Here is a 17,965-nt window from a genome sequence, read left to right as displayed (position 1 = left end):
ACACGCACGGGTTGAGGCACAAAAAATTCAAATGGCTTTGAGCACTATGGAACTTAACTTCTGAGGTCATCAGTCCCCTAGAACTTAGAACTACTTAAACCTAACTAACCTAAAGACATCACACACATCCATGACCTAGGCAGGATTCGATCCTGCGACCGTAGCTGTCGCACGGTTCCAGACCGAACCGCCTAGAATCGCTCGGCTACAAATCGCCGGCATTGAGGCACTTGGAAACCATTTTCAACACATACTATGACTGTGGCTACAGAGCGTATTAAACCACAGTCTCTGTAACAATGTATGCACATAGTGAAATTAACAGAGTTAAGAAAGCTGGATCATCGATCACGTAGGCGAGAAACAAGTATCCTGAAGAAAATAAAATGGTATCTAGCGTGGAAAAATTCCTTTCCGGAAATACGTTCATTCGACCTTTTTTCCGTATCCTCCTATCGATCAATCCCTAGAGTTCGTACACAGTGAAAAAAATCGCCCTGCACGCTGCGGGCAGAAATTCAACACCCTCAGTGACTGTGTTCAGCGGCACCTGCGTATCAAGTGTGCATTCGAGCGGTTGTGATGTTAGTGATTCCTCTGTCATGGTCCTCGGCAATCAGATGGATTCAGGAGGCTTGTCTGTTAACGTGCAGTTTAGACCCTGCAGGCACCAACTATGCTGTGTTACAAGGAGAACAGTGATTGCAATTTTAATTCTGGAGTGCAACCATGCGCCACAGACGAGTACGTACTCCCTGTTGAACAGCTCAAGCCATTTGAACGAGATCGCATTGTAGGCCTGCAGGAAGCTATACAGAGGTATCGACGGATTGCAGCACATGTTGGGAAGAATCTCTCTGTGGCTCTGGACGTCTGCATAGTACAGATTCATGTCGAGATCGGCGCATTGTGTGTGATAGCAGCGGTGGCTAACCGAACATCATCCAGCGACGAAATCCGTGCGCATGTTGCACCTGCTGTTTCATCAGGGACCATTGGTAGCCGCCTGCTTGCAGCAGAACTGAGATCACATCTGTCCCTGGGCACGCTACCACTGACACCACAACAACGAGAAGTATGGCTACTCCGGTGTCGTGAAAGAGCTGACTGAGGGGTAGAATTGCGCTCTGTTGCCTTCGGCAATGAGAGCAGGTTCTGTCTTATACGAATGATGGACGTAATCGGTTATGGTGTATATTTGGTGGGCTGCCTATTTCAAAGTGAATTCGCCCACAACACACAGGTTCCATCCCAGGCTTCATGGTACTGGGAGTCTCCAGTCATAAATCGCCGTCACATTCGGTGCAAGGTAAAGCAACCAGTGCACACTACCTTTTCAAAGGCTGTTTTCTCCATCCTACTGCCATTCGTTCGACAGGCAGTTGATGTGCTTCTCCGGCAGGACTATGAACATCTACATATTTCTGCTTAGACCCAACGTGTTCTTCGTAGTGTGCTACATACAAATTTCTGCTTCGACACAACGTGTTCTTCGTAGTGTGCAACAACGGCCCTGGCCAGTAAGATCACCAGATCTCTCACCAGCTGAATACATACGGGACACCATCAAAAGTGAATTTACTCACTTTCCAGGGGCTTCTAGAACCACTGGAGAAGTGCAACAAAAGGCTTAAATTGCTTTGGACAAAATGCCACTCAACACCTCTATTATAGCTAGTATGAGAGAATACACGTCGGCGCTGGCCGGGATGGCCGAGCGGTTCTAGGCGCTACAGTCTGGAACCGTGCGACCGCTACGGTCGCAGGTTCGAATCCTGCCTCGGGCATGGATGTGTGTGATGTCCTTAGGTTAGTTGGGTTTAAGTAGTTCTAAGTTCTAGGGGACTGATGGCCTCAGCAGTTGGACGTGCTTTACTTGACACGTATGTTTCATTTGGTCTGAACTTGTTATCATGTAGTCCTGCAATGTGAACTATCTGTCACCTCACTTGTCAATAAAATTACCTTGTCCTTGAAGGCGCAGCACCTTTCTCTCCTGGAAATAAGTACGCATGACCATAAAAGAACTCAGACTGATAGAATAGGAGGCTACATTATACGGCGTATTAATGCAAGAGTCTCTTTCGACATTGGACTGTGACCTTTATTTTTCATCTAGTACCACGAACAGTCATGTTTCATTTCTGTCGGACGTTGTGTACTAGGTACTAGGAAAAAGGGCCCAGTGGAACAAGAGCAATATGATTGGACTAAAATATAGCTTCAACTAAAGTGAACAATATAGAGGAGAATCTGCGATAAATCTCTTTAATGAGGCCATCAATCACACAACGCGACAGCAGCGAGTGTGTTACATAAGACGGGAGAAGCCTCCTAAAGGTCGCATGCAAAGACTCAGTGACGGCAGGCCAGAGTGAAGAACGCTGGATCATCGATCACATAGGCGAGAAACAATTTCTGAAGGGCCGGGTGGAGTAACCTGAAAAAAATAAAAAAAAGTGGACAGAATATATTCATAGTTATATGCTGTATTTAGCACACTAGTGGCTACAATAAATTTGGGAAATACCATAAGTGCGTGCGTTGAAGAAATTCACTTGGTGGTAACACTCTGGACTCGTTTCCGCAAGACGGGGCTTTCGATTCCCCGTTATTCTATCGTACTTTTGTAAGTATGGCCGCTGAAGGTTTCTTCTTTTCTGAAATAATCTATGGAAACGTGAAATCGCGCTATTGGCGATATTCCACTCCTATCTCAAATCGCCTTTTATGTTGCTGACAGTCTAGTGACGTATCAATCAAATTCAGTGGCTATGTCATCTTGATTTTCTCCGACGTTTACCCACGCGGACGAATTCACGACTATTATAACAAACGCCTCTCGCGTCTCCCAATATTTTGTCTTCTGACAGGTTAGATGCAGCCCGCCACGAAATCCTCTCCTGTGCCAACCTCTTCATCTCCAAGTAGCACTTCCACCTACGCCCTCAATTATGTGCTGGATGTATTCCGATCTCTTTCTTTCTTCACAGTTTTTATCCTGTACAGCTGCCTCTTGTACCATGAAAGTCATTCCCCGATATCTTAATAGATGTCCTACATCCCGTACCTTCTTATTGTCTGTGTTTTCCATATAATCGCCAGTTCTGCGAAAACCCTCCTCAATCCATACCTTACCAGTAGAACTAATTTTCAACATTCTTCTGTAGTACAACCACATCTCAGATACTTCCATTCTCTTCTGATCCGATTTTCCCATAGTCCATATCTTACTAGCCGGCCGAAGTAGCCGTGCGGTTAAAGGCGCTGCAGTCTGGAACCGCAAGACCGCTACGGTCGCAGGTTCGAATCCTGCCTCGGGCATGGATGTTTGTGATGTCCTTAGGTTAGTTAGGTTTAACTAGTTCTGGAGACTAATGACCTCAGAAGTTGAGTCCCATAGTGCTCAGAGCCATTTGAACCATATCTTACTACTGTTAAACGCTGTGTTCCAAACGTACACTCTCACAAATTCCTTCTTCAGATTAAGGACTGTGTTAAATACTACTAGTCTTAGGCAGGAATGTCCTTACTGCCAGTGCTAGTCTCCGTTTTATATTCTCTTTGTTTCTTCCGTCATGGGTTATTTTGCTGTCTAGGCAGCACACTTCTGTAAATTAATCTATTTCATGATCACCAATACTGATGTCAAGTTTCTTGCTGTTCTCACTTCTACTACTTCGCATTACTTTCGTTCGGTTTACTCCCAGTCCATATTCTGTACCCATTAGATTGTTCACTCTGTTCAACAGATCCTCTAATCGATCTTCTCTTTTACTGAAGACATCAATGTCATCAGCGAATCCTGTCATTGATATCCTTCCACATTGAATCTGAATTCCTCTCATAAGCCTGTTTTTTATTTCCATCACTGTTTCTTCGATGTATAGTCTCCACTCCTTCCGATCTGATCACGTAAGCGTAGAAAAGAGGTGGAAAGAGACTGTATCGACGGTAATTGAGAGATATATACCACATAAATGGTGATACATATCTCCAATGGTACACAAAACGAGTCAGATCTCTGTTGCAGAAGCAACGGAAAAAGCATGCCAAATTTAAAAGAATGCAAAATCCCCAAGCTTGTAAAAGTAGGTGATACTGATCCCTGATGGTACACAAAATGGACGGATCGCTGTTGCAGAAGCAACCAAAAATCATGCCAAATTTAAAAGAGCGCAAAATCCCCAAGATTGGTAAAGTTTTGCAGAAGTTCGAAATATAGCGCGTGCTTCAATCAGAGATGCTTTTAATAATTTCCAAAACGAGACTATGTCTCGGAATCTGGCAGTAAACCCAAAGATATTCTGGTCGTATATAAAGCACACCAGTAGCAAGACGCAATCAATACCTTCACTGCGTGATGACAACGGTGAAGTCATTGATGACAGTGTCACTAAAGCAGAGTTATTAAACATGTTTTTTCGAAACTCGTTCACCAAAGAAGACGAAATAAATACACCTGAATTCAAATCAAGGACAACTGCCAAGATGAGAAACATAGAAGTAGATATCCTCGGTGTCGCAAAGCAGCTTAAATCACTTAATCAAGGCAAGGCCTCTGGTCCAGATTGTATACCAGTCAGGTTCCTCTCAGAGTATGCTGATAAAATAGCTCCATATTTAGCAATTATATACAACCACTCACTCACAGAAAGATCTGTACCTAAAGACCGGGAAAACTGCTCAAGTCACACCAATACCCGAAAAGGGAAATAGGAATTGCAGGCCTATATCACTAACGTCGATTTGCAGTAGGGTTTTGGAACATATACTGTATTCGAGCATTATGGAGTACCTCGAAGAAAACGATTTATTGAAACATAGTCAAGACGGATTCAGGAAACATCGTTCCTGCGAAACACAACTAACTCTTTGTACTCATGAAGTAATAAGTGCTATCGACAGCGGATGTCAAATTGATTCCATATCTTTAGGTTTCCAGAAGGCTTTCGACACCGTTCCTCACAAGCATCTTCTAACAAAACTGTGTGCCTATGGAATATCGCCTCTGTTGTGCGACGGCATTCGTGATTTCGTGTCAAAAAGGTCACAGTTCGTAGTAACAGACGGAAAGTCATCAAGTAAAATAGAAGTATTATCCGGCGTTCCCCAAGGAAGTGTTAGAGGCCCTCTATTGTTCCTGATCTAGATTAACGCCATAGGAGACAATTTGAGTTGCCCTCTTAGATTATTTGCAGATGATACTGTCATTTACCGTCTTGTTAAGTCATCAGATGACCAAAGTGAATTGAAAAATGATTTAGATACGATATCCGTGTGGTGCGAAAAGTGGCAATTGACCCTGAATAAAGAAAAGTGTGAAGTTATTCACTAAGGGTACTAGAAGAAATCCGCTAAATTTCGATTATGCGATAAGTTACACAAATCTAAAGGCTGTAAATTCAACTAAAGACTTAGCGATTAGAATTACAAATAACCTAAACTGGAACGACCACATAAATAATGTTGTCGGTAGAGAAAAATCAAAGACTACGATATATTGGCAGAACACAACTAAAGAGACAGCTTACACCACACTTGTCCGCCCTATTCTGGAGTATTGCTGTGCTGTGTGGGATCCACGTCAGCTGGGACTGACGGATATTGAAAAATTTCAAAGAAGGGCAGCTCGTTTTGTTTTATCGCGAAATAGGAGAGATAGTGTCACAGACATCATACGTGAATTGGAGTGACAATCATTAAAACAATTGCGTTTTTCGTTGCGACAGGATATTCTCAAGAAATTTCAATCACATTCTGTTGGCACCCACCTACATAGGGAGAAATGATCATCGGGATAAAATAAATCAGGGCTCGTACAGAAAAATTTAAATGCTAGCGTTTCTCGTGCGCCGTTCTAGAGTGGAACGGCAAAGAGACAGCTTGAAGGTGGTTCATGAACCCTCTGCTAGGCACTTAATTGTGTATGGCAGAGTAATCACGTAAATGTAGATGTATAGATTGAACGGAAGGGGCAAAAGACAACACATTTGTCTTACGCCCTTTTTAATCCTAGCACTTTGTTCTTTATCTTTCAGTATTATTATTCCATCTTGGTTCTTGTACATACTGTATATGAGCCGATTTTCCTTATAGCTTACCCATCCACTTCTCAGAATTTCAAACATCTTGCGCCAGTTGACACTGTCGACTGGTTTTTTAAGGGCGACTGAGCCTATGAACGAGTCTTGATTTTTCTGGTGTTGCTTCCATTATCAACCGCTGCGTCTAAATCACCTAGTACCTAAGACTAATAAAAGTAGAACTTAGGGAAAAGTCTTACATTGGTTCAGTTACTTTGTGAAAATTCATTTATTCAAAACGATTAAGTTGGTGTCCCATAAAAGACAGGTGACTGTCAAGCGTCTTTCTGGTAAAGAAAAGACCGTAGCAGTCGGTTGTGAGGTATGGATTAGTGGTACGAAAGTTACCGACATGAAAACTGAGGCGACCGTAGTTATAAGAAAAAGAGTGTTATCCTTATTTTGTAGCTTCCACGCATTTTTAATTAATTTCATAAGAAAATCGAAAACTTAAAGAAGGACGAAGGTTTGGCTAGAGAGCAGCCGCCTGTACTAGAAATTGTGGGCTATTCTCTGCTGTCCAGATTGAACGAATGTATGATGTGTTAGGAAAATGAACGCGAAAGCAGTTGCTCACCCGCAAGTAGAGAAGGTCATAGCTGGAACAAACTACACGTGCTTACTGAGCTCGACCCATGTATAGAGCGGTAGCGGAGACGTGACATTTTCCACTGCTTTCGTCTCCCCTTTGTCAGAGTGGGGGTATATAGAGCATCCCTTACCCTTTGTAACTTTCAAATTCCCTTCTGTTTCTTATTTTTGATTTAATAGGGTGTTCAGTGTCTTGAGCTAGCGGAGGTAATACGCAGCAACGGAAGAAATAACTTGTTTCTCGTAACGGTCATGACGGAATAAGGAGAAATAGATGGCAGTATTTGGAGACAAATGGTGCCCTCGTTCTTCCAGCGGGTGTTCTGGCTGAGGTACTGGGCAGTGTGGTCCTCTCCTCGTGGAATATTCAGAAAAAGCCTGCAGAAAGCTAAACACGTCATGTTGGCTCTTTGTTTTCTCGGCCGACATTGACACCTGGTATATAGGAACTTATTGCTAAATAAATCCCTGACGTTCTTCTACTTGCACACTAAAATGGTTTCATCCAGTAGGATAGCAGTTTAAAATTATAACATCCGTCGTCCTTCAATCACGTTCTATACTAATTATGTTAAAAGCTTGGTTAAAATATAAGAACCCTCCTTATCCATTAAAAAGGTTTCCTCCATGCGGATAATAACTGAAAATTATAATAGGCCTCAGATTTTATTTAACTTACTTGCGAGTTAAACACATTAAAAATTTGATTAAAGATAATAATAAGTCGTCACATATAATTAATCGAAAATTCCGTCACTTGCAAGGATTCCGCTGACAACTGATAAAACTCTTGTTGTTTAACTGATAAACCACCAGTTTCGCGGTCTGAAGCCGCATCATAAGGTGCGACAGCCTTAGCTCATAGGTAAACCCATCGTTCCTGGTCAAGGCATATTATTCAGTGAATATTGTCTGCAATTCATTGCCGAACAGACAATATTAAGTGAATAATACACGCATCAAAAATAGTCTTGCATCACCTCGTTTCCGAGAGTTCCGGAACCTATACAGAAAATAGGAATAGAGATCAACATAAACATCATTTCCGCCCTTTTTATTGCTCATGAAAGCCACACACTGCATGTTGTACCACCATACAGCGAGACCTTCGGAGGTGGTGGTCCAGATTGTTGTACCTCTAACATCGGTAGCACGTCCTCCTGCGTTGATGCATGCCTGTATTCGTCGTGGAATACTGTCCACAAGTTCATCAAGGCACTGTCGGTCCAGATTGTCCTACTCCTCAACGGCGATTCGGCGTGATCCCTCAGAATGGTTGGTGGGTCACGTCGTCCATAAACAACCCTTTTCAACGCATCCCAGGCACATTAGATAGGGTTCATGTCTGGAGAGCATGCTGGCCACTCCAGTCGAGCGATGTCGTTACCCTGAAGGAAGTCATTCACAAGATATGCACGATGCTGACGCGAATTGTCGTCCATGAAGACGAATGCCTCGCCAATATGCTGCCGATATGGTTGCAATATCGGTCGGAGGATGGCATACACATATCGTGAAGCCGTTACGGCGCCTTTCTTGACCACCAGCGGCGTACGTCGGCACCACAAATGCTAAAAAACATCAGGGAACCTCCACCTTACTGCGCTCGCTAGACAGTGTGTCTAAGGCGTTTAGCCTTACCTGGTTGCGTCCAAACATGTCTTTGACAATTGTCTGGTTGCAGGCGTATGCGACACTCATCGGTGAAGAGAACATGATGCCAATCCTGAGCGGTCCATTCGGCATGTTGTTGGGAACATATGTACCACACTGCAAGGTGTCGTGTTTGCAAGATTGACCTCATCATGGACGTCGAGAGTGAAGTTGCGTATCATGCAGACTATTCAGCACAGTTTGAGTCGTAACACGACGTCCTGTGGCTGCAGAATAGCATTATTCAACATGCTGGCGTTTCTGTCAGGATTCCTCCGAGCCACAATCCATAGGTAGCGGTCATCCACTGCAATAGTAGCCCTTGGGTGGCTTGACCGACGCATGTCATCGACAGTATCTGTCTCTCTGTATATCCTCCATGTCCGAACAACATCGCTTTGGTTCACTCCGAGACGCCTGGACACCTCCCTTGTTGAGAGCCCTTCCTGGCACAAAGTAACAATGCGGACTCGATCGAACCGCGGTATTGACTGTCTAGGCATGGCTGAACTACAGACAACACGAGCTGTGTACTTCCTTCTTGGTCGAATGATTGGAACTGATCGGCTGTCAGATACCCTCCGTCTAATAGGCGCTGCTCATACATGGTTGTTTACATCTCTGGGCGGGTTTAGTGACATCTTTGAACAGTCAAAGGGACAATATCGACAGTCAACGTCTATCTTCTGGAGTTCTGGAAACCCGGGTGATGCAAAACGTTTTTTGATGTGGTATATTTTGACTAGGAGTGACTGGTACCCCTATGACCTTTTACAATAGTTGCACCTGATGATGCGGCTTCAGGTATTGTTTATCAATAAAAGAATAATTTTTCCAGCTGTCAGCGTAATTTTTCTTAACATACTTTGTGATAAAAAACTGAAATTCAACGTATAATTCTTCCATAATATTTATTTTACATTTAGCCGTGAACCGCTTTCGGCTTTCTTGACCATAATAGGACAATTAAAAATTGGTCAGACAGTCTACCTAGCGTCAAAGACAGCCTCTATCTGTATAAAGATTTCTTAAAAACATCTGTGACTATTTTACGACTATATATACGAAGAACACAAATTGCAGTGCCTCAGTTTTAGATGAGTACAAACTAAGAAATATTGCGTAATTATGAACATTTTAAACTCTTAACGTGTATGAGTATTAATCCCTAACCCATTCACAGACTAATGTAAATAATTTGTACTAGATAAGCTATAATTTTATTGATTAAGGTTTGTCAACTATACACAAACTTAAAAACTGTCATTAAGCATGTTGCTAATTACATTGAAATAGACACAAAGAAGGTATGGTGAAACAAACCTTACCACACAGATTTGCATCTTTCGTATATACGGTCGTAAAATATTCTCATAAGTTTGGAAATAACAATTTTTGCACACATAGCAATTTTTTCTGATGTTTGTGGACAGTCTGTACAGTCTTAATTTGTCTGATGAAAGCCTAGAATATACAAAGCTGGTTCAGAATTAAATATGAAATGAATATTGTTCAGCAATAATACCGTGTATTTCAGTTTCTAATGTGAGATAAAAGTTAGTGATTCTGGTCTGGCACATACACACGTTGTTGCAGGCACGTTAAGCAAACTCACACTGCCGTACCGTGCATATCACGAGTTAGTTAGCTAGTTAGTTAGTTCGTTTCATGTTCCATGGTTGATTTGGCTCGGTAAATCGTAATTATGTGGAAGGAGTCATATTACATTCACATCGCAAATCAGTTTGTAGACATCGTTACATTCTGAACGTTAGTCTTGTAACGATGTAAGTTCATGATTCCACCGCCATTTACACATTACAATAATGAAATTCTACTACGGAATAGGTTCTGACAAGAAGAAACTTTCTCATGTTATTTACAAAATTTACTTTGCTGTCCGTCGGACATTTTATATCGCTAGGTAAGTGGTCAAAAATACTTGTTACAGCATTGTGCACCACATTTTTGTGCTACAGACAACTCTGATGTGGGGTAATGACTGTCATTTGTCCTTCTGGTATTGGAACTATGTTCATAATTGTTCATTTTGGGCTGTAGTGGATTTTTTACAAAAAATTTCATTAGGACGGAATATACTGTGAACCAGTAGTCAGAACGCCCAACTCCATAAACAGATTTCTACAAGATGATCGTTGGTGAGCACGGCATATTTTTGTTACAACGCCTTTTTGCGCAATGAAGACTTTCTTTATTAGACATGAGTTTCCCCACAACGTTGCTCCATATGTTGTACTTAATGAAAGTACGCAAACTATGTCAACTGACTGATTTGCCTCTTCCCAACATTTCTAACTGAAGATGTGGCTGAAATAAGTCGTTTTGAACTTTTTGCATTTTAAATTCTCGTCAATATGGCCAGTTAAGAATTCCGAAGTTTCCTACCTATTTGTTATCTCCTCGCCATGTGTTACACTTCTCATTGATGTACTACACCTAGATGTGCATTTCTGAAGATCTTGTGACTTTCTAAAATTGAGGTTGCTACTATTCAGAGAAAAAGAGAAAAGCAGTTAATGATACTTTTATCAATTTTGTTTACATCTCTGTACGTGATCTTAGACTGATCACAACGCTAGTGTCTTCTGCAAAAAGAACTAATTGTGCTTGCCGTATGTTATACGGAAGATCGTTCATGTACAGAGTCAAAAAGGACCTTACAGCTTTGGAGTGATATAGAAGTTTATTGAGATAACTTACAGAATCGGTAGAAGTTTTATTTTGTAGTAAACAACCTCAAGTTTCACATAGAACTGTCAAGTGTTATTTTGGTTCGATGTAACTACCATTTGTGATGCGGCAGACATCCAATCGGTAAAGCAATTTCTTCCCACACTTGCCGCAGAAAATCTGCCATAACTTGTGCAACGTCAGCATAGATTCGATTTTTCAGGTCGGTTAAATTGTTTGGTACGGACGGACGTACACACTGTCTTTAATGAACCCGCAGAGGACAAAATCTAGTGGTGTCAAGTCTGGGGAGCGAGGTGACCAATCCAGCGACCTGGGAAGCGACTATCTGGGACACCTTGAACTTCCTTAAGGAAATGAGGTGGTGCAGCATTGCATCTCGGTGATCTTGATCGGTCTGCGAAATTATTAAGTTTTCAAGAATATCCAGATACACAATCCCAGTGACAGTTTTCTCTGTGTAGAAGAAAGGGCAGTACAATTTCAGTTTGCTAGCGGCACAAAACACATTAACTTAGGGGCTGTCATGAACATTTTCCAGGATGGCTTGTGAATATTCGCTGCCCATATTTTGCAGTTGTGGGTGTTCACCATGCCACTGATATGAAATGTTGACTCATCGCTGAAGATTACTGTGTTCAGGAATGTCTCGTCGTTTTCCATTTTACGCACAGATTTCTCCACGAGCAACCGTATCTGCATCACTAACGTCCTGTGCCAATGTGAATCTGTATGGTTTCAAGTGTAAACGTCTACGTAGTACTCGCCAAACAGTCTTTTGAAGAATGCCAGTCTTTCGAGACGTATGTCGCGTTGATTTTTGTGGACTGCAAACTAAGCTCTCCCTAACTTGTTCGACATAATCGTAAGCACGCGGATGACCTGGTGATTTATCGTGTCGAAGTGAATAAGTCGTCTGAACAAAGTTCTTAGGCCAAGAGTAAATTGTAGGCCTGCCTGGGGGTTCCGCAGTATATTCGGTGCGAAATTTACTACGAACAGTTGTTGCAGAGTTCTTGTCATGAAACTAAAACATACAGCGAGGATGGAATACTTCTAGATAAGCTCAAGTGCTGTGGTGTGAATGGGGCAGTGCTCAAATGGTTAAAATCATACCTAACTGGAAGAGTGCAGAAAGTTGAAATAAGCAGTTCACATAATATGCAAAAAATTGGTGATTTCTCAAACTGGGGAACAATCAAGAATGGGCTGCCGCAATGTTAGGTCTTGGGTCCTCTGCTGTTCTTGATATATATTAATGACTTGCCATTCTATATTCACGAAGATGCAAAGCTGGTACTTCTTGCCAATGATACAAGTATAGCTATCACACCCAACAGATATGAATTAACTGGTGAAATTGTAAACGATGTTTTTCAGAAAATCATTAAGTGGTCCTCTGCAAATGGGCTCTCATTAAACTTTGACAAAACACAGTATATACAGTTCCTCACATTAAATGGAATGACACCATTAATAAATATAGACTTCGATCAGAAATCGGTAGCAAAGGTACAATATCCAAAATTTCTAGGTTTATGCATTGATGAGGGGTTGAACTGGAAAAAACACACTGAGGATCTGCTGTAACGTTTGAGTTCAGCTACTTATGCCATTAGGGTCATTGCAAATTTTGGCGATTACATCTCAGTATTATATTCTTCTTGAAGTCTGAGGGTATTTCGCCTGTCTCGTACATCTTGCTCACCAGGTGGTAGAGTTTTGTCAGGACTGGGTCTCCCAAGGTCGTCAGTAGTTCTAATGGAATGATGTCTACTCCCCGATGTTACTGTATATTGAGCAAGCAGTAAAGGAAACAAAAGAAAAATTTGGAGTAGGTATTAATATCCAGGGAGAAGAAATAAAAACTTTGAGGTTCGCCGATGACATTGTAATTCTGTCAGAGGCAGCAAAGGACTTGGAAGAGCAGTTGAACGGTATGGACAGTGTCTTGAAAGGAGGGTATAAGATGAACATCAACAAAAGCAAAACGAGGATAATGGAATGTGGCCGTGCGGTTAAAGGCGCTGCAGTCTGGAACCGCAAAACCACTACGGTCGCAGGTTCGAATCCTGCCTCGGGCATGGATGTTTGTGATGTCCTTAGGTTAGCTAGGTTTAACTAGTTCTAAGTTCTAGGGGACTAATGACCTCAGCAGTTGAGTCCCATAGTGCTCAGAGCCATTTTTGAACATAATGGAGTGTAGTCGAATTAAGTCGGGTGATACTGAGGGGATTAGATTAGGAAATGAGACACTTAAAGTAGTAAAGGAGTTTTGCTATTTGGGGAGCAAAATAACTGATGATGGTCGACGTAGAGAGGATATAAAATGTAGACTGGCAATATCAAGGAAAGCGTTTCTGAAGAAGAGAAATTTGTTAACATCGAGTATAGATTTAAATGTCAGGAAGTCGTTCTTGCGTTCCTGAAAGTATTTGTATGGAGTGCAGCCGTGTATGGAAGTGAAACATGGACAATAAATAGTTTGGACAAGAAGAGAATAGAAGCTTTCGAAATGTGGTGCTACAGAAGAATGTTGAAGATTAGGTGGGTAGATCACGTAACTAATGAGGAGGTATTGAATAGGATTGGGGAGAAGTTTGAGACACTTCTTGACTAGAAGGGATCGGTTGGTAGGACATGTCCTGAGGCATCGAGGGATCACAAATTTAGCACTGGGGTGCAGCGTGGAAGGTAAAAATCGTAGAGGGAGACCAAGAGATGTATACACTAAGCAGATTCAGAAGGATGTAGGTTGCAGTAGGTACTGGGAGATGAAGGAGCTTGCACAGGATAGATTAGCATGGAGAGCTGCATCAAACCAGTCTCAGGACTGAAGACCACAACAACAACAACAACAAAAACATCTCAGTAAATTAGCTTACCACACCTATTTTCATTCTCTGCTTTCGTATGGCATCATATTCTGGGGTAACTCATCATTGAGTAAAAGAGTGTTCATTGCACAAAAGCGTGTAATCAGAATAATTACTGGAGCTCATTCCAGATCGTCCTGCAGACACTTATTTAAAGAGTTAGAGATCTTCACTGTAGCCTCACAATATATGTATTCACTTATGAAATTTGTTATTAACAATACGAATTCAAAAGTAATAGCAGTGTACATGGCTACAACACTAGGACAAAGGATGATCTTCACTACTCAAGGTTAAATCTAACTTTAGCTCAGAAGGGGGTAAATTATGCTGCCACAAAAGTCTTTGGTCACTTACCTAATAGCATCAAAAGACTGACAGATAGCCATATAGCATTTAAAAGGAAATTAAAAGAATTTCTTAATGGCAACTCCTTCTACTCATTAGATGAATTTTTGGATATAGTAAGTGGGTAGTTTCCCCAACCCCCACAAAAAAAAAATATTAAGTGTCATGTAATATTTTGTGTAATGTAATATCTTGCATAGACAACTTTTATTAAGCTGACACGTTCCACATCATTACGAAGTGTCGTATTCATGATCTATGGAACAAGTACTAATCTAATCCGCACCAGTGAAAGTAGCCATTTTTAACTGTGCTCTCCGCTGGCGCTCCTGGTGGCGGAATGAGGTACTGATGCACTAAGTGAATCAAACTTGATTTTTTTTTCTATATCGTTCCCAAGTTGTAAAGCTCTTTTTGACTCACTCCGTACATGAGATGAACGATGAACTTAAGATTGAGCTTTGGGGAATCCCCAGTCAGAATATATTGGCCCAGGAATATATTGGTTGAATTACTAAGTACATCTATCTGCATTTTTTTTATAAGGCTATGCTACTTGTTGAAAGCCCCTTAAATTATACATACGAGTATACATATGTCCTTACACATTACACCTAAGGCCTGGGGTATCATGACAACACTCTGTTGTTTTACAGACTCAAGCAACGACGGCGCGGCGCCAGCGGTGTCCCTGCTTCCGGGCCACGCCGTTCTGCTTCTGCTGCTGATGGTTTCCTGCTAGGACTGGGAGGTACTCTGCAACTGGAGGTGGTCGTCATCAGCTGACTGCAAAATCGGTTTCACACTACCGCAGGAAGAAGAGCAGCGACAGGAAGAAACCACGTTCACACGCTAAATACGACTATGAAGAAGTAGTATCCATAACGATCAGTGGGAAAACTTCAGTTTCCCTAGGTGGACGAAAATGCTGGAGCGTAGGTGCGACGGATAGGCAGAGTGTTGACTTGTCGATATTGTGACGAAAGTGAAGTGTTACCTGAAGCTTTTTAGATAACAGGAATAAATTTTTATATTTATCAGACACTTCGCTGAAATCCCCAATCACAGTTGTGAGTGTTTCTCAGGACTGTCGTTTGCATCAATTGCATATTTTTTCAGTATTCGCCCAAGATTGAATGAAATTCTACGTACATCCATAAAATTCTACGGTAAATGGTTGGCAGGAAGAAAAAAGAATTGGTGGCGGTGCAGTATTACATGGCATCCAATAAACTGTATTTTTATGTTTTATGGATTACGGAATGTCTTGTAGCAAGTCGTTGACAGAACGGTACGAAAGACACTTTAAGAAACAGCCGTACACTAAGTACATCAGAAGTTTTGGCAAAATCATATCTACAGTTATGTGCAACGAAAGCCTCAGGCGCCTGTAGGTTATTCTTTCAAGACTTAATTTGTAAAGCCTTTCATGTTTAGAGAGAATAGAAACCTCCTCCTCGACAAGCATATAGCACTGTACCTTCACCTCATTACATTATGCAGCATCAAAGGAAGTTGTAGGTAAAACCTTAAGACTCTTATTAGTATTTATGTTGCAACTTCAAATTCAGGAAATTATTATTATTATTATTATTATTATTATTTTGCCAAAATGCTGTAAGGCAATTATTTCATTATGTCAAACTGTCAGTCGTGGAAGTGCCACAACCGGAATATTATTTGTGAGATGTATGTTTTCTCCGATACACTTAGCCATAGATGTACAAACCACCTACAGTTTCTAATAAAAGGATCATAAAGCATTTTATTACATTCTGTGTTCTCTAAGCATGCCTCAGTAAATTTGTACTTTCATTTCGTTTTATTTGTAAACACAGGATATAAGATTACTGTCATCTTATTTGACTGGATCGACGTTTTCTTTCCTCCTCCAGTGGATGATTTGATAGGTGCTTATAACAGTGTCATGTAATCATAACGACACTATCGAGGTTACAAGTCAGTTACAACACAATCTTTATAAGAGTACATTATTATGATAATAAGCTTGTGATAAGAACTCCATTTGTCACTACAGAAGAGTTCTGAAACCTATATCAACTTAAAGTATACTTACGATAGCACACTTATGATAATACATCTAAAACATCTGCGTATAGGCGACTGATTGCACGGAACACTGTTCATTGACTGCTCCATGCCGACTGTACACAATCGCGCAGAAAAACGTGTAAGAAACATGTTCTTTACTTAGAACAGAATGAGAGCTAAAAAATTAGAGACCTCAATCTTCAAAAAAATAATGATTAGCATGATCGTAATTTAAGTGTACACGCCTTTTAGGAATCTTAAATTTTGGCTATTTCCAGAATGAAATGTTTCTATGGACAATACTAATACAGTTATCAAGAGCCAAATGTAAATTATTCTCTAAATAATTGCAGCTTCAAGACACAATTTAAATATTTCATGTATGTGTTTTTTATGTACCAATTAGAAGAACTAGTATTCGTGTTTGCAGTGGTATTAGAGTGCAATGGAGGTATTTCAGTTTGTTACTTTTCATGAACAAGCTGCAACTCGTCGAATTGGAAGCGAGTTATTAAAAAGTTGTTACATATCCATTCCACACTCAAAGTGAGTTACATGACCCGTATATAATATTTGCTATGCACTGGGGGCGCCCACTTTGATGAAAATCTCACTGCCCCTGAAAAAGACTAATGCAGGTGTCCTGCTAGGACAGATGCGTCGGTTCTACGGCAGCACAAACACAGTAGAACTACATTATTCGTCTTTCATAACGGTGAGTACAGCAACTGCAGAATGCAGATGTAGCCTATCTGTCCTTCGTTGAACACAAACTAAATGACGTTGTCTGAACTACAGCTGGAAGAAAACTAATCTATCTTGACGTACTATCCGAAGAACAGATACAAACTAACAGTTTTAAGCTAAATTTCTACGCAGGCAGTCTATCCATAGACAACAATACTATTCACTGTTCTGATTCCGCCGAATACTAACCAGTGCCTATCTATCGGCCACTGTTCCAGTCTCACTCGACGACTTGAAGACGCGACGAACGTCTGAAGGTACCGCCTAGGAAGACTCTGACTGCCTTACAACTTGCAACTGACAAAACAGTTTCTGCTCGTGCACTGTTATTTGAGCGAGAGTCTCTCTTCCCGATGGCGCTGCCGCACCACAGAGCGTGATTATTGCGGGCAGCGTGATGTTTGAGCGCAGCGATGATCCTGTCCGCGGTATTTCTGGTACTAGCTATGCCAAACTCTTCTTGTGTGGTACCTCAGTACATAACTATATTAACGACAAATTTTGTAATGTGGAATGTTTCAGTTAACCAAACGTTTTGTATGCTTCATGATAAAACACAGGGTGAGTCAAACCGGACTACACTACTTTGGAATGATATAGAAACTTATTGACATAACTTACAAAATCGGTAGCCATGTCATTTTGAAGCAAACAACCTCAAATGTGACTCACTTAGTGCATCGGTATCCCATTACGCCATCAGGAGCGCCAACGTAGGGCAGAGTTCTACTTTCACTGGTGCAGAGCGTGCTCGCTGTGTGTTTTGGTTACGTGAAACGAACTCTGCAGCAACTGCTCGACGTAAATTTAGTACCTGATCCACTAAAAAACCTCCAAGCAGGCCTACAATTTACTCTTGGCACACCTCATTTCCTCACAGAAGTGAGAGGTTGCCTCGAT

At 41.3% G+C, this 17,965-nt stretch overlaps 1 protein-coding gene across 1 annotated transcript in view; it reads left to right on the top strand.

Annotated features, from left to right (window-relative positions):
* Nucleotides 1–16,034, top strand: part of LOC126481086 (lachesin-like) — a 539,555-nt gene extending 523,521 nt beyond the window's left edge. The window contains exon 9 of the mRNA XM_050104587.1: nucleotides 14,923–16,034. Coding sequence (XP_049960544.1) covers nucleotides 14,923–15,008 — 86 coding nt within the window. The 3' untranslated portion in view covers nucleotides 15,009–16,034. The remainder of the gene's footprint in view (nucleotides 1–14,922) is intronic.
* The last annotated feature ends 1,931 nt before the right edge of the window (nucleotides 16,035–17,965 follow it).

This window comes from Schistocerca serialis, chromosome 5, assembly GCF_023864345.2.
Source record: "Schistocerca serialis cubense isolate TAMUIC-IGC-003099 chromosome 5, iqSchSeri2.2, whole genome shotgun sequence".
Lineage (NCBI taxonomy): Eukaryota > Metazoa > Arthropoda > Insecta > Orthoptera > Acrididae > Schistocerca > Schistocerca serialis.
The sequence above is the reverse complement of the archived record's forward strand: the minus strand, read 5'-3'. Positions and strand labels throughout refer to the sequence as shown.